Source organism: Podarcis pityusensis (genome assembly GCF_964106645.2).
Source record: "Podarcis pityusensis genome assembly, chromosome: 9".
NCBI lineage: Eukaryota > Metazoa > Chordata > Lepidosauria > Squamata > Lacertidae > Podarcis > Podarcis pityusensis.
In genome coordinates this window covers 5,344,450-5,368,738 of record NC_138034.1, presented here as the reverse complement: position 1 = coordinate 5,368,738, position 24,289 = coordinate 5,344,450, and the positions used below count along the sequence as shown (strand labels likewise).

General features: G+C 45.8%; 3 protein-coding genes across 9 annotated transcripts in view; 1 reads left to right on the top strand and 2 right to left on the bottom strand.

Moving 5' to 3' along the window:
• The window catches only part of WFS1 (wolframin ER transmembrane glycoprotein), a 198,981-nt gene that overhangs the window by 117,182 nt on the left and 57,510 nt on the right, over positions 1 to 24,289 (top strand). The window lies entirely within an intron of this gene.
• Positions 1 to 24,289, bottom strand: part of JAKMIP1 (janus kinase and microtubule interacting protein 1) — a 96,540-nt gene that overhangs the window by 44,658 nt on the left and 27,593 nt on the right. For all 7 annotated transcript variants that reach the window (XR_013990114.1, XM_081019909.1, XM_081019908.1 and 4 more), the window contains exons 7-9: positions 23,519 to 23,659; positions 22,522 to 22,581; positions 743 to 871 (exon numbers count right to left, since the gene is read on the bottom strand). Coding sequence is in view for 6 of the 7 variants with exons in the window: in XM_081019909.1 (XP_080876035.1) it covers positions 743 to 871; positions 22,522 to 22,581; positions 23,519 to 23,659 (330 nt within the window). In the remaining variant the exon portion in view is untranslated. The remainder of the gene's footprint in view (positions 1 to 742; positions 872 to 22,521; positions 22,582 to 23,518; positions 23,660 to 24,289) is intronic.
• LOC308484936 (uncharacterized protein) lies at positions 743 to 8,465 on the bottom strand. Its single transcript, XM_081020226.1, has 2 exons — positions 8,172 to 8,465; positions 743 to 871 (listed from the first exon to the last, which is right to left on the bottom strand). Exons 1-2 carry the CDS (start codon positions 8,275 to 8,277, stop codon positions 840 to 842), a joined length of 138 nt encoding a protein of 45 aa, XP_080876352.1. The 5' UTR covers positions 8,278 to 8,465; the 3' UTR covers positions 743 to 839.

The following is a 24,289-nucleotide window of genomic DNA, read 5'->3' as shown; positions in this document are numbered from 1 at the left end:
ACACCCCCTGAAGCATATTTCGAACTGGCCATCAGCCTCTCCTCCTCAGCCCTCTCGGCCTTACATCCCCCCATTCTGCCTGCAGAGAGAGGAGGAGGAGGGAGGACAAGAAGAGGGACTGATCGATCCCTGTGTTTCTTCTCCAGCAGCTTTCTGTACCGGTACTTCCAGTGAAGACTTTCCTGTGGACTCAGTTTATACGAAGTGTACTACCTTCAAGTACCATGGCAACACTGGGAACTGCCCTTGGGACCACATTCTTCCAATTGCTCTGAGTTTGGGAGAGACATAAGCATGTGACAGGAGTGAGCCAGCAGTTAACCCCACTGAGCAAGTTGGAGTTAACTCTTTACTAGCAAAAACACAATCTGCACATGAGCGTCAGGCCTCATGAGGACAGCAACTCGTCTCCAGCAGGTCTTGCCCCCATGAGGCAGCTGCTGAGACTGAAGGTCCTCATCTCCCCACAGCTTCCTAAGTCCTCTCCTCTTCAGGATTTTCCCCAAGCAATCTTGAGATTGCACCTATGTGAAGCTAACTTTCAGCTTCTGCCTCTGATTTGGGACTTCTTCTCACAGACTCCCCCCACTCACCCAGCCCTGTTATCTCTGCAGCTTCCGAAGCCTCTTCTCCCCCTTGTCCCACCAGGCTCTGAGCCTTCTCCCCAGCTGGTGCCTCCCACCATTCCTCTACGTCCAACCAGTCCATGACAGTATGCCATATCAAAGTCACAGGTGCTTACATCTTCCAAGTCTTCTTCTGGTGTAGCTGGAGTCCTGTCCGTTTTATCTGTATTATAGGAAGTTACTGATGATGTTTCTGAATCCACTGATTCTTCGTCAAATCCAAAAAATGTCTCCACAACATGCCTCTGAAATAAGACCAATGCACTTTGTTATAGACAAGCAAGTTATTCAAAGAGCTGTATCAAAGGGCCTTTATTTCTGTCTTTAAGGAAGGTGACAACAATTGGAGGCCAAAGGAGTCCTACCTGGTCCTCAGCATAGCACCAAAATAACTATCCACAAACTATGCACCTCAGCCACAGTCTCTCAAGCAAAGGCATAGGGAAATATTTTCCATGTCCTCTTCCACAATGTGATCAGCAACAATCCAAACCCAAGATCCACCAGGATGAATTTGAGACATATTGGGCTTTCCCTGCTGCTATGGGGTTCAACCAGGTCTAAGCTGGAGTAAAGGCCTGACGCCAGCTGAAGATCCAGCAGTATCCGTCCCTCAGCCTGCAGAACTTGTGTCAGTGTAAGTCCCAATAACTTACACCTATTCCAAGCCCTGCCCTTGTGACCTAGGGCCCAAGCCTCAAAACTCAGTCCATGCCAGAGGCTCCTAAACAGAGTTTGGAATAGAGATAACTTGCACCAGCCTAAGTTAGGTTGGCTTCCTATAGTTAGGACTACCCACAAGGCAAGGGTGAACAACCTGGCACAACTTCCATGAACCCTAACCACTGGCCTTGCTGGCTGAGGCTACTGGGAGTTGCAGTCCAAGAATGTCTGACGGGCACCGTATTGGCTACCCCAACATTAAGGAGTCAAAAACTCTAAAACTCTCGATAAATATTACACACACACACACACACAAAATAAGATAAATAGCAACCAAATTAATTAATTAATTCTTTGCCTATAAAATACTAAAAATAAAAATCAGTACAATCCAGCAATCAACAGTTGTGGAATGCCCACACACAAAGATATGTTTTCAATAAGCACTTGAAATGCAATACATGGTCTCCTAGGCTGGATCTAGACACATCTAAAAAGAGTTTCAGTTAAACCCGTTGTAAACTTCATAAAGGGAAATCATGTTGACAGGACTCCACAGCACCATCTGGTGTAACAGTGTTATAACGCATATGAAATGGTTTTTCTTTACTAATGTAGCTGAGTCCCTAGAGTGCCGGGGGGGGGGGGATATTCCAGAGAACGGTAACCATTACAGAGAAGGTCCACTTCAAAACTGCCACTAGATTGTAGTTTGCAGGCTGCGACACGGCCAGCAGTCTCCTTTGATGTTCTCAGTGAACGCATGGAAATCTACTTGATAACCTGATCCAAAGTGGTGCAAGGCCTCATATGTTAACAAGATCTTGATAGCTAATAGGCAGCCAGTGCAGTTCTTTTAGCATTGGTGTAATATGTGTGCAGTTTGATATCCCAGTGAAGACATTAACAGCCATATTCTGCACAAGTAGCAGCTTCTGAACCACAAAAAGTGCAATGCAATAACCCAACTGCAACGCTTCCAATACACAGACCACAGTGGCCAAGCTATCCTAGAAAAAAGAGAAAAAAGAGTGCCTGTCATGTACTAACCAAAGCTCTGCATTTATGCTGCACAGCTGCTAACTAATGTGCACTAAGTTAAAATAAAAATAAATTAGAGTGAGCAGCTAAGAGAAAACTGAAACATTCAGAGGAGAAGGGGTTAAATCAATGGGCCTGCAGTTCTAATGAAAGGGGTCCTAATTTGAGCTGTGATACCATTTCCCGCAAGCCATGTCCACCTGCCACCACCTGATGCCACCTAGGGCAAAACAGCTGCAAAAGAACAGAAGCCTTAAGATGCACTCCTGTAGATGGAGTCATTGCTGCTAGTTGGCCAGTCTTTGTTATCAAGGCATTTTATTTTTATTCAAATATTTAGACACCACACTTCCATAGGAATATAACATGGCAGGTCTACAATAGGCTAATAATTTACATCAGGTCAGGGATGTTCCTGGACTGCAGCTCCCCATCATCAGCCCTGACCGCTGGCCATGCTAGTTGGGCCTGGTGAAGTCCAGCACCATCTGGTGGGCCTCAGGCTCCCAACCCCCAGCTTAAATTCTCAAAAGAAGCATAGCTGGGGGTTTGGATTAGCCACAGCACTAGATACCCTATGCACATCACGAAAACGAGAAACCAGTTATAATATGATTAAATGCCTGAAATGAAGGACAGAGTTCATGTAATTAGGAAATAAGGACACAATGCTAGGGCAAAACACAGATAACCCTCTCCCCCCCCCCCCCCCGCCCTGGTTCTCATCCAGGGGCGACCCACCCAGGAGGCAAGGTAAGGCAGTCACCTCAGGTGGCAGATCTGGCCTACAACGAGTGCAGCAGTTGCTGCAGCCACCTCTTCTGCAGCCTCCCCCACTGCTAGGCCATCACTCAGCTTCATGGAGGGGGCAGGACAGGAAGTCATCAGGACTGCCTCCAAAGGTAAAAGGGACATGGTGCCTGTCTTCCCTCCAGTGCCTCTCCCTGCAATCTGCACCCTTCTTGTCTTCCTCATCTGACAGCAATTGCCGCCCCAACCCTGAGGCAGTCAGCATTATGGGGCTCATGACACCACTCTGCCACAATTCCAAGAAATGCAAAAATGAAGATTTCTTGCCCACAATTGCACATCGGCTTGAGCTTTGGCGTTCAAATACCAGGTAGTAAAAATCCTCACCTTAAGCCAGGGCCGTCTTAAGTATATCCGGTGCCGTGGTGCTGTAGCAGGGAACCCCCCCCCCCCCCATTATTCAGTTTGTACAAACTTCACACACACTCACACTCACACACTACATACGCTACGCTTCTGTTATAAATTCATAGAAAATCAACCATACATCAGATTTGCACTGTTCCACTTTTATTTTACTCCATCAAGGAAGGACTACAAAATGGGAAAGGTTTGATACAGGCCAGCCATAATCCCTTGAACATCCCAGCACATCCACAGGAGCCCTGCCCAGTTGCTATGCCAACCCTGATGGTCCTAGGCAGAAGACAATCAAGATCACAAAGAACTTCCATATGGGAGTGGATTCAGCATGGACTGGAACAAAGGACAATGATCAGATCTTCCCTCAGGGGGCAGGAAACTGCAACTACCTTTTGTCTTCTGAAAATGACTCATGGGGAGGGGGAGAAGGGAACCAGCCAGGTGACAGGACACTCAGGTTACCACCACAACTCCTCCCTCAACCCCTCCTTTCTGTAATGTATGCATGATGTTTCTGGGGGTGGTCTTGACCTACAGGGTGGCAATTTCAAAAGTCTTTATAAGACCTTGCACACCATTTTTCTGGGTCTTTCCTCTCTCTTGCAAGTGAGGGGAGCACCCTGTTGCAACAGTTCAATAAAGGCCAAGCCTACAGGCTGCTGATTTGCTCCAATTTACTCTGGTTGGTGTCTTTACTTTTTGTCCAAAGGAGCCCTCGGATTTTTCCGGTAACAGTGCAAAGCTCCCTCCGGCGCCCCCCATTTCCCAGAGTTTTTTAGGGAGGACAGCGCTGCCGGAGGGGCTGGAGGAGGCGGGCAGCAGCTGGAGGGTTGCTCCTCCGGCGGGGAAGAGGCGGAGGCTGGACGCGGCGCCTCCGGCTCAGCTGGCCGCTTCGTGCCATGGTGGCCACGGCAGACGGAGGCTCCGGGCGCGGTGCTGCTTCGGCGCGGCATGGCGGAGGTGGGCGAGGGCGGCGAGCTGATGCCGGGAGGCACCCCATTCAGCCTCCGCCTCTTCCCTGGCGCCCTCCAGAACTTGGGCCCTGTGCCACTAGCTGCTATGGGTAAGACGCCCCTGCCTTAAGCAGAGAATGTGTTACGACCAAAAGAAAGAACAGAACTAGAGCTTCAAAATACTTCTAACAGCCTTGCTGTGTTTTGTTGCACATAACACCATATTTATAACTCAGAAGTAAAACTGTGCCTCCTACAAAGAGTTTTTACAATTGTGTCTTGTGGTTCTTTGGTTAAACAGCTCTTTAGTGTTGATAGCCCAACCAGAAACAGATAATTATAGGAATTCTTTTGTGGTGGGGATTAGCCCTTTAAATAGCACCATCTCCCATAGGCACCTAATCCCTAATCTAGACTGCTGTCTAGAAATGCCATGAAGTGCTGTTGTGCCTGGAGGACACTATCTGTATGTGTGAATGTGTAAGACCACTTCAAAAAGTGATTTGGAGGAGGAGATCACGCACACAAGAATAGAAATTGTAAATGGGAGTGTGAAGACTAGGAGTTAGAAATGTGTCAGAATGAAGAGGGGTTTTTATATTTACATAATTTATATTTCACACCTTCAACATAACTGTATGGGCAACTAACAAAGTAGTTATTATTTTTATTCGTGTGGAAGCAAAGACCTGGCAATGTAGAAAACAGTGGCAGCTGTGCAAAGAAGTGAAGAGGCACAAGAAAGCACAAAAGGGCTTGAGACAAGAGGGGTAGGACCTCCAAGCCCCAAAACACACACAATGGTCCTCCTCCCTACATTATTAATCAATGGCCCATAACGTTTGAGTGCCAATTAATATGCTTTATTTTTTTTTTTTATATAATCTTTATTAATTTTCCAAAAAAGATTACATTAAGAATCAAAGCTCAGGAACATAGAAACATACATCCAAAAAAAAGAAAAAAAAGAAAAAAGAAAAAGAGGTTCACCTCTTTACACTTATTTTCAGTAACTTCTTTTCAGGACTTCCCCACGTCTCCTCCTATTGTTTCCCAACTCCAGTTTATTTATTCTAGCAAGTTTTTCCCCTAAACATCCTGTACCTTATTTTATTAAAATTACTTAACCCTAGTTTGATTAAATTCATTTTAATTATAAAATTATACTTTAATTCATTTGTTGTGCTAGCATTTTATTAACGTATACCCCTTAATCCTCTGTATAAGAGTAAAAGAACAGAAAAAAGCTATAAGCATGTTTCTAAAAAAGAAAAGAAGATACCTTTCCTAAAATTGCCACCCTTTCCCCCCCACGGATTCCCCATTCTTATAAAATATTCTTTATTCTATAAAAATTAAAAGGTAGAAAACAAAAAAAAAAAAAAAAAACTTCAACCCCCTTCGGACTGTTAAGTCCCACCCTTCTCCCCCGGCTTCAATCCTTAATCAAAGTACATTTAGTCCATCTTTCTAGCCTGGTGATCTCACGTCCGAGGCGCGCAAGTCTCTCACAGTTCCTTTCAGCCGATTCCTTCGAAAGTCTCTCATGCTTAACTCCCAGGATCGAAGACTTATTTTCTCAATGTTGGCGATGATTCTTTCAGTTAAACCTGTTTGCTTGTGTCCCATATTCCAACATTGTTTCATAAATCTATATGTCCCAAGTAGTCCTGTTTTCACCTTAGTCAGTTTAGATTTCTTCTTAGCAGATCTTGGTCTCTCCTCTCCTTTATGTGGTGTCTCAGCCTTCCCTTCCTTCAGCTCCTTTTGCTTGGCAGGTGTCTTTTCCTCCTCAATCTTGGGTTCTTTCCCTTGTCCAGCTGCCTGTGTTTCAAACAATGAGTCCCTTTCCAAATCAGTTAGTGTATTTTCAGATAGCTTCGGGTCTGGTGGGCTCATAGACAAAACAAGGCCTTTCTCATTCCTCTGTATCAAATTTCCCACAAGAGAGATCAGCTCTTTCAAACCAGCACGTATTTCCTGTATTCCTTGTTTTAGTTCCATTCTTGCAATGTCCAAGAGTCCCCTCTAGAGGGATTCTGGTTTTAATGATCTTTCCCTCTCCGATCCAAAAGTCAGACTTGTTTGTGTCGATCTTTCCTTATTTGTAATAATTTGTAGCAATTTAATCGGTTAAAGTTTCAATTTTCAGTTCTTTCAACTTTGACAGCTAATTTGACAGCTGTCAAAAGTATCTATGTCTCAGCAGGCTCTTAGCTCGGGTTGCTCCCGGGCTTGAGTAGGGTGATACTTAATTTCAAACAAAATAATCTCTTGTCCTCCAGCACCTTAGCTTAGGTCTTTTAAATCCGTGAGGTCTATATTTTTTATCCAATCTCACAAGTTTTCCCGCAACTTTAGTTGTCAAATCCTTGCTTGCACTGTTAACAATATGGAGGAGGCGGACTTCCCTTTTTTTTCATCTCCTCCGTTCGTACCAAATCCAATCCGAAAAATTTATAATCCAATTTTCAAATTACTCACGGGTTGTTGCTCTTAGTTTTGAGTCCAAATTTAGCAGGAAGAAGTTAGCGCTGACTGAAGAATGGCATGCGGCTTCGCTCGGCAGGGGTAGCAGAAGACTCACAGCACCACGCCGCTCCCAGGCACCCGATCCTTAGCCTTTAAAAAGGCTCTCTCACGGGTCGGGGGGGCGCTTACGATGCCCGCCGAGTCACCATGTCCACGTACCCCGTGTACGTGGTTTGTGAGGGTCCCCGTGTCGCCGGCACGGTAAGACCCGGTCCCCTGCTGAGCCGATTCCCTCCGGAGCTCGGAGGGAATCCGCCATTAGACAGACGCGCCAACCCGGAAGTCCCTAATATGCTTTACAGTATATGAAAAATGCTTGGAAAGCATCACACACAGGCTATTTCCGTGTAAGAGAAATGTATTCATTAAAATGAAAATTAACACACCACCATTATTATGAGGTTAAGTGCACCATGGGATTTATGCAACACCTGCAATGTAATTTACAACGCAACTGCTCCGTATTCATCAGATAAGCACTTAAATAGGTGGACCAGTAGTGGTAACATTTAACAACTTCTTTAATGCATAACATTTTAAAACTACAGTAAAAAAAAAAATAATGGAGGAAAAATAGAGTGAAATGGCATGGTCTACTTCAAAGGCCTTATCATTTGTTTAAAGCATTTCTATATCGTTATTTTGTTTTAAAATCTCTTCTGTCAAAATTCATCCACTGTACCCTTTGTGTTTATATTTTCCCAAAACAAAGCAGCAACATACGTTTTATAAGTCACCCCAAAAGATCCACAGTAAATTTATGAGAGCCACCAAAAAGGTTTAGAACATGCTATCCATTTCACCACTGGGCGACACCACTTTGATTAAAGCATAAGAGCTCTTTTTGAGCAAATTATGTCTTATTTCTGAAGACAAAGGGCAAAATAAACTGGGATTTTCTTGCACAAGAACTGGTCTGAACATCATTGAAAACTGAATGATTAGCTGTTTATTCTGTGAACTGCCCTGAAATCTTATGAAGAGCAATATATAAATTAACTAACTAACTAACAGGAGCTAAACTGTGTAAAAAACAAACAAACATCCTTTTCTCTTCTTTTCACTTCAGTAACTTCATATACTTCACTTTACATTTTTTACGTCATTAACGAAGTAACAGGGTAGAAACTCAAACTAAATTCAGCATCGCAAGAATATGAACAAATAGCTCAGAGTTTCTTACCGTCATGCTTGTAAGTCATTTCTTGACAGCCCGAAAAATATAGGCATACCAGAGCACAGAGACAGAGGAAAAAAGAAAAATACAAGACGAGAAATATGTATTCCATCTTAATGATGCAGACACCGGGCACTTTGTTTATAAAAAGTAGAGCACCGTAATTAAGTTTGCAAAGCAGAAAATAGTCCCACGAGCTGTCTAAATTCCGAACACTGTAGTTCCATTACTCCATCGTAAAGTCAGACATGTTGGACAGGTTTTCTACCCATTTCACTCACCTAAGTTCCTAAGATTTAAATATCCATGGCTACCCAGTATACAAAGAGCTCCACCCTCACTGCTGCTCCTGGAGACCGAAGCTAGCTGCCAGCAGCCTGCTACTTCCAAACCTCCCTTGGCAATTAAGAGAGTGCCCAGTGAAAGCAAGCATAGCAACTGTTACCTCTTACACGTAAGCAAGGGAATGATTAGAAGGAACACTTGGGGGAAGTCACTTTGTAATGCTGGAATTTATGATCTTAATGCAAACATGTTGCTTGGATTTCAGAAAAAAGCCGATTTTAATAAGCTCAGAGAAAGACTAGGTTCATTAATGAGGGAAGGAGGCCAAGATGAATGGGAGTTCCTGGAGAAAATGTTACTAAAGGCATAATCGGGGGACGGGGATGGGGACCAGTAAACAAAAAAAATAGGAAAAATATAAAAAAGGCCAATGTGGTTGCATAAAAAGTTTAGTGGGGAGATGAATAGAAAAAGCAAGGGAGCATGCCTAAGAGGTGAAAGTCACTAACGGTAAATACAGACAAGTAGCCCACACCTGTAGAGATGGTATCAGGTAAGCTAAAGATCAAAGCAAACTGAGGCTGGAGAGGGTGCTGGGGGTGGGGGTGGTTGTTCATGTATACTCAGAACAAGAGAAAGGGGAAGTGGTAGTATCATTGCTTCCTAAGGGTTGTGAAATGTTAAGGGCCAACTATTAGATGCCGGAACTGCTCAACTCCATTTTTTGCTTTTCTATTCTCCCAGAGGGGGAATTACATGCAATCGTGCATCGGCAGCATGAAAGTAGAAGCAGCCAGTGGGGTGGGGGTGGGCAGCCACAATGCTAGTTTCCCAGCTGGTGTGACACCTCCTCTTGCTTGGAGGGGGGGGAGGAGAGAGGTATTGGGAAGGTTAGTGCAGTTACTGCACTGGTGGAACCAATCTGATGCGCACAGAACCCCTCCAACCTTCCCAGTAAGCAGCCGTGACACACTTACTGGGAAGGTTGCTTTTCAGCTCTACCCACTTCTGTAGGATGTGTCAGTACCGCAGTTTCAAATTTGACAAGGAAAAAACACCTATTCACCTTAAACAAGTTCAAGTCCTCGGGGTCAGATCGATTTTAGGGTACCGAAGGGGCTTGTTCTCAGAAGTGCTGTCTATTATCATGGAGAATTAGTGATAGCTTGGTTGCCGAACTTAATCAGTCCCCAAAAATACTGCTTAATTAATAGGGGACAGCACCTTGCCATCTAATATCTTGTTTCTCGCTCTGGTAGCCCCAAACTCCCAAAATGAGCAATCTGTTTAAGCACTTGGCATGTCCATTTTGACTGCTGAAGTAAATACGAAGGTAGAGCAAATACAAAATATTCTAAAGTTGGTGGAAAAGTGTTTTACTGAAGGTGCCTAGTAACACTGACTGCAGCCTTAATGTTTATTTCCCTGCCCATCTCCCTTCATGGTTCCACAGGGAAGCACATGGCTAAGCATGCATGCAAATAAAGAGCTTTACTGACAGATTCACAGACATCCAAATCCCTCCTCACTCTCTTCATAGGATGTCTGATGAGGCCAACTTTCTCTAACCATGGTCACAGGCTTCGGGATTCCCCATCTCCTTAGCTGCCACAGCAGAGCTCCTTCTACTGGCTGAGATGTAGATTTAGTTTATTAATGTTTGGGTCATAGGCCATCACATATTACCGGCTGTGGAGATGGCTGCCCTCCCATTGACTACTTTCCCCCCTTGATCAGCCACTTTCCTTGTCAAGTGGGCGACAAGCAGGCGCCGCAGGGTTCCATCCTGGGCCCATTGTTGTTCAATGTTTTTATAAACGACTTGGACAAAGGAATTGAGGGGGTGCTCGTCAAGGAACCAGGCAGAGGGCCTTCTCGGTAGTGGCGCCCACCCTGTGGAACGCCCTCCCATTAGATGTCAAAGAGAACAACAACTACCAGACTTTTAGAAGACATCTGAAGGCAGCCCTGTTTAGGGAAGTTTTTAATGTCTGATGTTTTATTGTACTTTCAATATTTTGTTGGAAGCCACCTGGAGTGGCTGGGAAAATGCAGCCAGATGGGCAGGGTATAAAAATATTATTATTATTATTATTATTACTAGCAGCAGCAGCAGCAGCAACAGCAGATGACACCTGTCAGGGAACTGCCATCGGAAGGAAGGGAGGTGAAAGGGCTCACACAGATTGGGAGAGACTCAGCAGCTGAAGAGGGAACCAGTAGGGGGAGAGGAGCTGAGCTGAGGGAAAGTGAGCTGGAGGGATGGCTCAGAGACACTTCCAGCGAAAACAGTGGGGAGGTTTCAGGACCTCCTGTAGGGACACCCACTCCTCGCCGGAAACTGTCACGCAGAGAGTCCAGAAGACGTGTTTCCGTTAAGGAGCTTTTATGTTGGAAGCGATTCCGAAAGCAACCACTGTCGGAATCTGCTAGTGACTAGAGGAGCCATGTCTGAGGGGCTCCGTCACAGACAGAGGTTTGTGGACTTGAACAAACTCTGAGGGGATACGATTTTACGCACAAGCAGCTCATCATCCCATCACAGCATTCCGACAGTCTTTGAAAGCAGCTTGTGCAGGAGAAGGCATCATGAGCAACCCAACCGGAACCGGAGAAGCAGGAGCTGGAGCGGGTCCAAGCCTGGAAGAAAGGTACCGGGTGTTGGAGGTCCAGCTAGCGCTGCAGACGGCGAGGCTTGAGGAGAGGAGGGCTCAGGATGCAGACAAAAAGGGGAAAGCCACCCAGCTCGCCAGAAAGGTACCAGGATTGGTGCAGAAGTTTGGGGGGGAGCCCAAAGACTATCATGGCTTTCGGACAGAGATGCAATATGCCCTCAATCTGCAGTTTGATGAATTCCCTGACGAGGAATCACGAGTGGCTTTCGTGATTGGGCATCTTGAAAAGGGGGCGAGAGACTGGGTTAGACCCCTGATGGCAGCGAATAGTGACGTCCTAAAGGACACGATGAAGTTCTTTCGCGCCATGGATCTGATGTTTTCCAGCGATATTGAGCAGGGAGTGGTGCGCAGACAGTTAATGGCTTGCAAACAGGGGAGCCGATCTGTCCGTGAGTACTGGACTGAGTTCACCATGTTGATCCATAAATTGGGGTGGGATCTATCGGCGGAACCCATTCAAATGCTCTTTGAAGAAGGGCTTTCTTCGGCTGTGAAAGACGAACTTTCCCGGGCGCCCAGGGCGGAGTCTATGGACCAGCTGACCAAATCAGCGCTGACCATAGGAGCGCGCCAGGAGGCGAGAGCATTGGAGAGGCGGGAAGGGAAGGGGGAACGTTGGAAGGAGTTCCGCATTCCAGACATTCCAGAGCCAACTTTCCCGCCGGCAGAGCCGATGGAAATCGGAACAGCGCGCGCGCGCGCAGTTTCAAAGCCCAGTGAGGGGGGAAAGAAGGAGGGAAAAGGCGCCCGGAAATGCTATCTCTGCCAACAGCCAGGTCACTTTGCCAGAGTCTGCCCCCAGAGGAAGGAATGGCAAGGGATGGTAGGAGCTGTGGAGGGAAGAGAGGAAGAAATACCGGAGCAAGTAAAAGCCAACGCCTGGCTGCCACCGTCGGGGCACAGCAGCCAGGCCAAAGAGCAGTGAAAGTGCCCACGCCAGAACCTCCTAAACCCGCCCTAGTGATAGAAGTGGCGCTAGAGCTGCCAAACGGACACCCTCTAAAGATAAAGGCGCTGTTGGACTCAGGCAGCTCCTGCAATTTCATGAGCAAAGAGTTTGCAGCTGAACACCAGATACAGACGATCCCTTTAAGCAACCCCCTGCAGGTGACCACGATCGATGGCAGGGAGCTGTTGGGAGGAGAAGTCAGCTTGCAGACCGTCCCAATGATAATGAAGGTGGCAAGGCACACCGAACTGATAGCGTTTAATGTGGCCACCTTGGGAGGAGCTCCCATTATATTGGGGATGAGCTGGCTAGCGTTACATGATCCGCTGGTGGGCTGGCATCAGAGAGTGGTTTCTTTTGGTTCAGCACATTGCTTAGAACACTGCAAAGAGGGAAAGGGTTTGGCAGGGGCCCAAGCCACCATAGCAGGGACTGAAGTAACGGAGAACGTGAAGGTACCACGACAATACGCAGATCTCCGCGATGTCTTCAGCGAAAGGGAAGCTGACCAACTACCTCCGCATAGACCTTTTGACTGTCAAATCAATTTACTCCCTGGGGCACAGCTCCCTGTAGGCAAGCTGTACGCCATGTCAGACAGAGAGATGCAGGAGCTAAGAGAGTTCATTGACAAGAACCTGAAGAGAGGGTTCATCAGAGAGTCCAGGGCGGTGGGGGGCAGCCCAGTGTTTTTTGTGGATAAAAAAAACACGAACAAGCCGAGGCTGGTGTGTGACTTCAGGGCCTTAAATGCAGTGTCAGAACCAGTGGCTTTCCCTATGCCCAGGATTGACGACATTTTGACAAGGGTGCGGAAGGGAAAGATTTTCACAAAGCTGGACCTAAGGGGGGCGTACAACCTGATACGAATAAGGAAGGGGGATGAATGGAAAACCACCATGTTCACCCCTTTAGGGGCATTTGAATATTTAGTTATGCCCTTCGGCCTACAAGCAGGCTCCGCATGCTTTCAATCGTTTATGAACCACGTCCTGGGGCCTTTGCTTTACAAGAATTGTGTGGCCTTCTTAGACGACGTGTTGGTGTATTCTGAGAATGAGGAGCAGCATGTGAGAGACGTCAGAGAAGTGTTGAGCAGGCTGCAAGCCAACCAGCTGTGGGTGAAACTGGAGAAGTGTCAGTTTCATACCAAGGAGGTGGAATTCCTGGGGTATCGCCTGTCAGACAAGGGATTGGCCATGGATCCCGGCAAGGTCCAGGCGGTGCTGGAATGGAAAACACCCAAAACAAGGAAGGATGTGCAGAGGTTCCTAGGATTTGGGAACTTCTATCGTAAGTTCATCCGAAACTTTGCCCACCTGACGGCGCCCATTACGGACTGTCTCAGCAGTAAGAAGAAGTTCGTTTGGACTGAGGAGGCGGAGCGAGCATTTGAGGAACTAAAAAGGGCCTTCGCCTCGGAACAACAATTCCTGCATGTGGATTTACAAAAACCGATGAGAGTGGAAACTGACGCATCAGACAGAGCGATTGGGGCGGTGCTTCTGCAGCCAGGGAAGGAGGAGTCAGAGTGGAGACCGTGTGCCTTTTTTTCGCGAAAGCTGAACAAATCCGAGAGGAACTACACGGTGTATGACCGAGAACTACTAGCCATTCATGAGGCGTTCCGGAGATGGAGGCACCTGCTAATTGGCGCACAACATAAGGTGCAAGTGTGCACTGACCACAAGAACCTAGAGTATTGGAGGACGGCACGAGTGCTCAACCAACGGCAAGTGAGATGGGCCCAGGAGTTCTCCAAATTTAACTTTGAGATTTGTTACGTGCCAGGCCCAGAGAACATTAGGGCGGACGCTCTCTCACGCAAACCTGAATATTTGGAGGGGGAGGGAGCACCCGAAGAGAGACATGTCATTCCAGAGGACCGCTGGGTGTGTGGGGCGGCATTGGTGGGACAAAGAGAACTGGTAGAGGAAACAGAGAATGATGAATACGCCCAGAATAAGCTCAGAGGTCTTAGGGGTGAGGGAGAGGAACCAGGGGGTTTCGAGGAAAGAAATGGAGCTTTGTATTACAAAGGGGCACTGTATATCCCTGAAGGAGACTTAAGGGGGAGGGTACTCAAGCAGTTGCACGACAGCCCCACGGCGGGGCATTTTGGACAACACAAAACCATGTGGTTGGTCACCAGGGAATTTTGGTGGCCTAAGGTGAGGGAAGATGTACGGGAGTATGTAAGAGGGTGTGAGCAATGCCAGCGAGCCAAAGGGGAGAGGCGGGCACCGGCGGGGCTATTAGAACCCTTACCAACCCCAGAACGACCTTGGGAGGCAGTGTCGATAGATTTTATGACTGATCTGCCGAAGTCCAAGGGGAAAACAGCCATCATGGTGGTGGTAGACCTACTAACAAAGATGTGCCACTTTGTAGCCTGCTCGCATGCAGTCACGGCGGAAGAGACAGCGAAGTTATTTGTAGAACACATTTTTAGGTTGCACGGGGTGCCATTGAGGGTGGTCTCAGACCGAGGAAAACAATTTACTTCCAGGTTCTGGAGGAAGCTCATGAGCTTACTGCAGGTGGAGGTCAACTTTTCGACTGCCCGGCACCCTGAAACCAACGGGCAGGCGGAAAGAGCAAACGGGGTCCTCCAGCAATACCTGAGGTGTTATGTCAATGACAGAGAGAATGACTGGGTAGAAAAGTTGGCGCTGGCGGAATTTGCCTACAACAATGCCGAGAATGTGTCCACAGGGATGAGCCCCTTCTTGGCTAATTATGGGTGTCATCCCAGGGCTTTCCCAGGGGGAGAAGGGGAGAGATGGAGCGTCCCGGCAGCCGAGCATTTTGTAGAAGAAATGGAAGCAATCCATCGTCAGCTCCAACTCAACTTAGAAAGGGCGAAGGAAGAATACAAGAGGCAGGCAGACAAGAACCGAAGGGAAGGTGAAACCATAAGGGTGGGAGATAGGGTGTGGCTGTCAACCCAAGGGTTGCCGTTCAAAGGAGGTTGTAAGAAATTAAGACCCAGGAGATTGGGTCCCTTTGAGGTCATTCAACAGGTCAACCCAGTGGCTTTCAGGCTCCGGTTACCCAACCACATGAAACTGCACCCAGTATTTCACAGGTCGTTACTGTCACCGTATGAGGGGGGACGAGAAGGGATGGCCACTCGGGGACCGGTCATAGAAGAAAGGGAATGCAGCAGCCATGTGGCAGAAATCCTCGACGCCAGGTGGAAGGGGGATCAGGTGGAGTATTTGGTAGCGTGGGAAGGAGAACCGGAGTCAGAAAACACTTGGGTAATGGCAGAAGATATCAATGACGAGGTATTGATAGAAACGTTCCATCAAAGGTTCCCAAGGAAACCTCAGCCTGTGGAGAGGTTCCGGAGGGAATACTTTGGGACCACCGATGAGGAGGAGGAGTTGGAAGGATTCTCGGACTCGGAAGGGGAAGGGGAGATGGACTCTGAGGAGGAGGAGTACTTCGAGACCAGGAACCGCAACAGGTGGAGAGAAGTGTTCGAGACATCGGAAGATGAAGGAAGTTCATTCCGGGGTTTTGCCTCCTCACCGCCCGTAGAGGAGGGGGCGAGAGGGGATGAAGGGGGCCCTGGAGGGGAGGTGGATGTCAGGGAACTGCCATCGGAAGGAAGGGAGGTGAAAGGGCTCACACAGATTGGGAGAGACTCAGCAGCTGAAGAGGGAACCAGTAGGGGGAGAGGAGCTGAGCTGAGGGAAAGTGAGCTGGAGGGATGGCTCAGAGACACTTCCAGCGAAAACAGTGGGGAGGTTTCAGGACCTCCTGTAGGGACACCCACTCCTCGCCGGAAACTGTCACGCAGAGAGTCCAGAAGACGTGTTTCCGTTAAGGAGCTTTTATGTTGGAAGCGATTCCGAAAGCAACCACTGTCGGAATCTGCTAGTGACTAGAGGAGCCATGTCTGAGGGGCTCCGTCACAGACAGAGGTTTGTGGACTTGAACAAACTCTGAGGGGATACGATTTTACGCACAAGCAGCTCATCATCCCATCACAACACCAAACTGGGAGAGCTAGCGAATGCCGAAGAAGGCAGAATCGGGATTCAAAATGACCTCAACAGATTGGAGAACTGGGCCCAAACTAACAAAATGGATTTCAATAGGCACAAATGTAAGATTATATACTTTTGCAGGAAGAACAGGATGCATAAGATGGGGGACACCTGGCTTACTAGTAGAACATGTGAAACGGACTTAGGGATCTTAGTGAACCAAAAGTTTTGGTTTTTTTTAATGATATTTATTAAGAATTTTAAGATTACAAAAAAAAAAAACAAGAAAAAAAGAAGAAAAAAGAAACAGATAACAATTAAACAATACAAATCGATAAAAGTCAAAATCAAAAAACAAAAGCAAAACACATAATACATCAAAATCAAAAAGCAGAAATAAACAAGAAAAAATTTAAAAGCAGATCCAGTGTTCTCAAATCTTTAACTGTCATTACCTTATTTCATCGACCTCCTCACACCTCCCTTTTTTGTATCCTAGTTGTTAATTATCTCAGCAAATCCTTTCCATTTTTCATAATATTCTGTTATTAAATTACCTTAATCTATTTTAGCCTTATCTTACCATAAAAAACCCTAGAACTTAAAACTTAACTCTTATTTATACCAATTTCTCATAACCATAGCATATTCTTGCATAGTTCTTTTTAACATTTCTGCTAAAGACAAATAATTTCGTTCCAACATTTTTCTAATACTCATTAATTTTACAAAACATTCCTAAATAGAATTTTTAAAACTTTCTTCCAATCTTCATCCAGCGTCTCTTCCTCCTGGTCTCGGGTTTTGTCAGTCCTTTCTATCCCATCCATCTAGCTCATTAACCTGGTAACCTTATGTCCGAGGCCCTTAAGTCTCTTCCATGTCCCTTCCGCAGATCTTCTTCATATTTATACCTGTACTTTACTTTGTCTTCTGCTCCTTTCACTCGTGGAGACTCCAGCTTGACAATATTTTTGTCCCTTCTCGACAGATCAGTCCCTTTTCCATGGTCACCATGTGGTACTTAAAAGCGTGTTTCAAAGTCCCTCCAAGGTTGAGGACACCCACAAGTCCAAACTCCTCCTGGCCCAATGCCAGATTTGAAAATTCAAAACATCCCTGCATAGGGGGGGTCTATCCAGCCCCCCATCTCCAAGCCGAGCAAGACTCTATCTCTCCAAATCTGGCTTTTTCCAGGTTCATTCGTCAGATCCAACAACTCATGTTCCTGCTGGGCCGCAGTTCCCTCCATCTCTGCCTCCTGAGGTCCAACCACAACCTCCTCCCTCATCTGATCTGTCAGAGCACACTCCTGAATTGATTCCTGAGTGGGTTCTATGTAGATACCTACTACCTGTCCAAAATTTCTGATCGCATCAGTCATCAAATCCGTCTTCTCATGTAACTGTTCCAGTAAAGCACTTGTTTTGCAGAAAGCACGCACCAGAGCCTCCGAGTACATTGTTGTGCAAGGTCACAGTCTAATCCCACGATCCTAATCTATTGCAGCTGCATAGCTCCCCAGTTCAGATTATTACAGTTTCACAAGCTCCCTCTAGGGGAAGAACTTCTATTTGTATCCATCCATCTCTCTCTCTCTCTTTTTTTTTTTAGCCTATCTAACAACAAAGTTTCCTTTTTCAGATATTTTGTCAGTATTTTGTTCCTTTTAGCTGCGAAGGAGAACAATGGAATCACTATGTGTCTCTTCTTTTAACTATCTGTCAAAAACGTTTGTCTGTAGTCAATGAACTTCCCAAAAACGTCTGTCCTGACACCCCGCTCCCAGGTTCAAGACGGTGGAAAATTGCTTTTCTTAACTAAAAAACAAAGTGCGAGACTGGCTTCATTATTTTCAGATAATGGAGGCATTTAAATTGGACAAGAAAATTGGCTTCCAGGTGGAAAAATCAAAATTAGAAACTGAACTGTTAGAACCCAAAACTAAGAATTTGTCAAGAATGTATAACTTGCTGCTGAAATGGAACACTCAGGATGAAACGGTAAAATCGGCCATGATTAAATGGGCACAAGACGTTGGACACAACATTATGTTCGCTGACTGGGAACAGTTATGGACCACAGGTATGAAATTTACGGCATGCAATGCCTTAAGAGAGAATATTATGAAAATGATATACAGGTGGTACATAACTCCAGTCAAGCTTGCAAAAATCTTATCATTTGCCCGATAATAAATGTTGGAAATGTAAAGAAACTGAAGGTACATTTTTTCACCTTTGGTGGACGTGCCCAAAGATTAAGGCTTTCTGGGAAATGATATATAATGAATTTAAAAAGGTATTCAAATATACCTTCCCCAAGAAACCAGAGGCCTTTCCCCTGGGCATAGTCGGCCAAATGGTGTTTAAAAAAGGATAGAACTTTCTTTATGTATGCAACAACAGCAGCAAGAATACTTATTGCAAAGTATTGGAAGACACAAGAACTTCCCACGCTGGAGGAATGGCAGATGAAACTGATGGACTATATGGAACTGGTGGAAATGACTGGCAGAATCCGCAACCAGGGAGAAGAGTCAGTGGAGGAAGATTGGAAGAAATTCAAAGACTATCTGCAGAAACATTGCAAAATTAAAGAATGTTAGAGTGATGTTGGATTGAAAACAAGAAAATGGACTTTGATCCTTTACAAACGATTTTCTAAACTCTAGCTTGCCATGTCTTTGCTTTAATCTTTCTACAAAAAGCGGAAGGCTGACTTCCTGTTTAGACCTTCCGGCTACAGTGCCAAATTAAAAGGAATTTCTTAGTCCAATTTTCCGTTCTACTCACGGGTCGTTGTTAAGAGTCCAATTGTCCAAATTTAACCTACTCACAGGTAGTTGTTTTTGTAGCCAAATTGTCACAGGAAAAAGGTAGCGCTCTCCGGTAACGGCTGTGCGGCTTCGCTCCACGGAAGAAGCAGTTGACTCTCAGTACCGCGCCGCTTGCCCCGCTTCGCTCCGGAGCCCGTAACTGGGTTCCTTTACAAATTGGGGGGGCGCGAAAGGTGCCCGCCGAGTCCCACGGTCACAGGCTTCACCCGCCTGTGATTTTTTAAAGGGTCCCCGCTTCGCCGTAGCAGAACAGACCCGATTTCCGTAGAGCCGGTCCCTCCGAGTCAGAGGGAGTCAGCCATTACCGATGGCGCCACCCTGGAAGTCCCCCCAAAAGTTTAACATGAGTCAACTGTGTGATGCAGCAGCAAAAAAAATTCTAATGCTATCAACAGAAGTACAATATCCAGATCAAGGAAAGCAATAGTACCACTCTCCTCTGCCTCGGTCAGACCACACCTGACATACTGTGTCCAGTTCTGGGCACCACAGTTTAAGAAGGATGTTGACAAGCTGGAACATGTGCAGAGGAGGGCGACCAAGAGGATCAAGGGTCTGGAAAGCAAGCCTGATGAGCAATAGTTGAAGGAGCTGGGCATGTTTAGCCTGGAAAAGAGGAGACTGGGAGATATGATAGCCATCTTCAAATATCTAAAGGGCTGTCACATGGAAGATGGAGCAAGCTTGTTTTCTCCTGCTCCAGAAGGGAAGATCCGAACCAATGGATTCAAATTACAAGAAAGGAGATTCCAACCAAACATGAGGAAGAACTTTCTGATTGTAATAGCTGTTTGACAGTGAAACAGTCTCCCTCAGGAGGTTGTGTACTCTCCTTTATTGAAGGTTTTTAAGTAGAGGTTGGATAGCCATCTGTCATGGATGCTTAGTTGAGGGGGTTGAGCTAGATGACTCCTTGGGGTTCATTCAAACTCTATGATTCTATGATTCCTTAGAAACCAAAGATTCTCCTCCTACCACGGGGGTCAGAGGCAAATGCTCTTTACTTTGGTACAGTAGCTAGTTTCTACACCAGGAATGGGGAAGCTCAGGGATAGGAGCCAAATATGGCACTCTAGGCCTCCCTAGCTGGGCCTTGGGACTCTCTAGCCAGCCTTCTGCCCTTTCCCCAGGCCTTGGCCCTTGCACACCCTTCTTGAGTGTTCCTGGCTGTTTGGAATGTGTCCCAGAACTCAGATAATGGCTTTTGCTTGCCTGGATAGAGATTAGAGAAGGGCTCCTGAGTGTGTGTAAAGCGTAAAGGGACCCCTGACCATTAGGTCCAACTCTGGGGTTGCAGATATCCAAACTTGTTGTATACAGGTTTGAATAGATATCCAAACTTGTTGTTGCTAATCATTTCTATAACATGTTATAATGTACAAATTCTTGAATGTATATATATTTGTAGAACAATGGCTCATTTCATCTGGCTGTTTGAGCCCGCCCAGGGATGACTGTGGGCAGGATTCCTGCATTACAGGGAACTGGACTAGATGACCCTTGGGGTCTCTTCCATCTCTCCAGTTCTGTAATTCAGAGAGAGCTATGTGCCTAAGGAAATACGCAGTGGCTGTATCATTCCTGTGATACAGTGGCTGTATCATTCCTGAGATCCACTGTTGCAGCGTTCGTCTCGCTTTATTGGCCGAGGGAGCCAGTGTACAGCTTCCGGGTCATGTGGCCAGCATGACTAAGCCGCTTCTGGCGAACCAGAGCAGCGTACGGAAACGCCGTTTACCTTCCCGCCGGAGCGGTTCCTATTTATCTACTTGCACTTTGACGTGCTTTTAAACTGCTAGGCTGGCAAGAGCAGGGACCGAGCAACAGGAGCTCACCCCGTCCCGGGGATTCAAAACCACCCTGGCTGTTTGGAGTGTGTCCCAGAACTCAGATAATGACTTTTGCTTGCCTGGATAGAGATTAGAGAAGGGCTCCTGAGTGTGCGTAGAAACTAGCTTATGGTATGACGTTTACATCCACTGCTCAGTGGCCTTTTGCCCTCCCTGCTACTGGCAGGGTTGTCATACGTCCAGATTCCCCTGAACACGCCTGGGATTCCAAAGGCAAAATCACCATCTTGGTGGATTTAAATTTTGAAAAATGTCCGGGGCGGTGGGTTGGGGCATGTGCTGCGGGAGTGGGTGAACAGTCTGCCTGTCAGTCTGGCGGGTGGCTGGCCGGCCAGCTGAGAGGACCCCACTTCTCCCCCACGGTGAGTTAAGAGCCACGTCAGGCCTCCCTCCTTCTCCCCTCAACAGTCTCTGGGTCCAGGCCTGGCTGCAGCCCCCACAGCCCTGCCCCCGCTACGGAGCCACACACACAAATGTTAAAATGTGAGGACCCTTGCTTTCCGTTTTGCTCCCTCACCCAAAAATCAAACTTCTCATTAATCCAAACATTTATTTCTCCAAATCAAACGTACTAAATACTCCAGCCAATGGAATAAAAAAATGATGGTTTCACTTGAGCCGGAGCACAGAAGAACATATTTGCAACCCATGATTCAATCCTGAAAATGTGAAGCCATAACCTCTGCTCATGTGCAGAGTACATCACATACGTGATTAAACATAACTGGCCTCTTTTGCCTAAGATAGGAAGAGGATCCTCCAAGTCTGGGAAGGTTAGTCAAATCCACGTGACAGCCATACAGGCTTAGATACAAAGCTTTCCATTTTAGAAATTCATTGAGAAACAAACTCACCCCCTCCCCCCCAAAAAACCACAGTTGCATTTTACAACATTCAGAGCTGGCTGGCCCAAGAGGCGAGGCAAAGCAGTCAGATCCAGGCCCTAGGAGCGTGCCACTTGCCACCTCCTCCTCCATGCCCTCCCCACCACCGTGGTCCCCCCCCCCACTTTGTGCCCCCCCCACCTGCTCCTCTCCAGCCTCCTTTTCTCTTTTTCCTGGGCCACCTCCAGATGGCAGTAGGGGGGTCTGGCAGGGAGGGGCAGAGAAATATCCTGGCCTGACGCTGCTCACATTCAGTGCTGTAGAATTATGTTTCCGTTTCAAACAATACCTATTATTTATAAGATTTTATGAAGACTTTTCATAATACATTACAATAAAAAGCAAACTAATCTAAACAAAAAGAAAAAAGAAAGAATATACAACAGTGTATGTGCTGTCACCTGTTTCCTTTTTTACTATTTCATTATGTATTGATTGATTACAAGACTTTATAGAGCTTTATCTGTACTGTAACCTGCTTTAGGATTGTTTAATACTGAAAGCGGGTAATAAATTTTATAACTAAATTAAACTGTTTCAGAAGAAGCCCGGTTGAGTTGTTTGGGACAGACTTACAGATAAGAGTGCACATGTTTGCAAACTTAGCTGTGCAAAACAGAACATTAAGAAAAAGTGCCACCACCAGGCCTTTAGCAGTACTTTCCAGGTTACACTGCAGTTAAATACTTGACATCTCCATATATTAAAGTAACAAGAAGCAGCTGTGAAAAAACCAGCATTTTGTAGTTTTTTTAATTAATTATTAATAATGATGGCAATTGTTGTTTTTCTTATTTTATTGCCATAATTTTAATATAGAAAAGAAGTCTGGAAAAACCATTATCCCTTAGTCTCAATAAAAATGTCACTCACCTTTGTGGGTTTCAAATTCTGCGTCTTCTGTTTCCTGGAGCGTAACCATCGATCCCGCTCCTAGAGCAAGGAATGTCTTTTAAATAATTTATTTAGTATATATTCAAAATACGTAACAGATAATCATGGGTGTGGAATCTAAAACTCTAACATGATGCACAGCAAAGCTAAAGATCCCTTTCCATTTCTTCTTCTGAAATACACACTTTTAGAACTAGTTGCCACAGAGGAAAATCTGGAGGAAACACGGCGAATCGACAATGTACACAGCTGACAAGCCATGAGAAATGGAAAGAGATTTTGGATAATTTCACTTATCCGCTCCTTCTTTTATGAGATAGATTCATGAGTTATGAGAAACAGAAATGAAAACATGAAAAAGAAGATGGGCTTAAAACTGGACAAATAGATTATTTCCTTCTAATTCAGAAGTAGGGAACATTTTCTGTTCAGGTTCTTATTGCCCCACCCTTGGCAGGCCAATGTTAACAGCGAGGCAGGGCCACTCACCTGTTAATCAACTAACCTCACTGTGATGTCAGGTGATGCTTCCCTTTGCAGCCCTGATTGTTGGGACTTCAAAGTGAAGCACAGAATTTTCAAACGGCCCTTTGTAAACATCCACATGCAGGAATATAAGTTAATATTGGGGATACTACATGCCCACTTCACTTTTTGGCTTGTAGATATAACTTTTTCTATTATTTGTGATCTTTACCCCCAAACACATAGCCTTCTGTTATACTTTGCAAGAATACAATGCTTTGAAAGCAGCAAACATGACTGTCTGTTGTCACAAGGCTACTCCCCTCACTTTCCCCTGCTCCTCCTCCATGGCTGATGTGACAAGGAAGAACATGAATTTGGGTAGGGGAGGCTGTTCCAAAATACAATGCATGTTATATTTGGATCAAGTGACCATGTGCTCTTATAAATGTCTCTCCAAGGGAATAAGAAACGAATGCCAAAGCAGAGAGTAATAGTAACTGCATATTACCATTGTCAGATCATCAATAAGATGCCGTTGTTCTATAATTTGCAATTTAAGAAATTCAACTTCTGGTTCTTCATGTGTGCTACTAAGGTCATTCAATGATGTGTGCCTCCTCATTGTTGGCTGAGCAGATAGCTTTTCTCTCTATAAAAAATATAATTTCATTAACACAACCAAATCTCGCACTCTCACACCCTCTTTGGTTCCAGCCAAAACAATACTAGTACAAAAAGGTGGTTGGTAAACATCCTTGCCCTTTTCCAATCATGAATTTAAACATTATCGTTCAAAGAGAAAACAGTAAAACACATCTGTGAAAACGTTAACATTAGCAGTGAGACCAAATGACTTGTAATCCTAAACAAAGCAACTGCCAATAACCGGTGCTATTATCCCTTTCACATGACAGAAGTGTGAGTCTTGGGTGAAAGTGACCACATCGACTTGGGATTCAAGATACTGGGAAAAGATAAAGTTGAACGTGGTCATATGTGTACCCTGGACTTTGAAAAATCTGATTTCAGCAATCTTAAGTAAATACTTGGTAGGTGATATGTCATTTGGGGCAGGGGTCCTAAGCATCACCAGTTTTCCTTTTGTTGAAGTGCCCATTAAAGTTTCTTAGATTTCCAAATGTGCCTCTAGGCCCAAGAAGATTCTGGAGCCTGAATGCAGAGGCCCCAAAAGCCTCTCAGAACTAGGGCCATGGGGTTCGCAGCTCAAACTCTAGAGATGCTGAGATCTTACCTGCAAGTCCTGTGGGGTCTGTTCCCA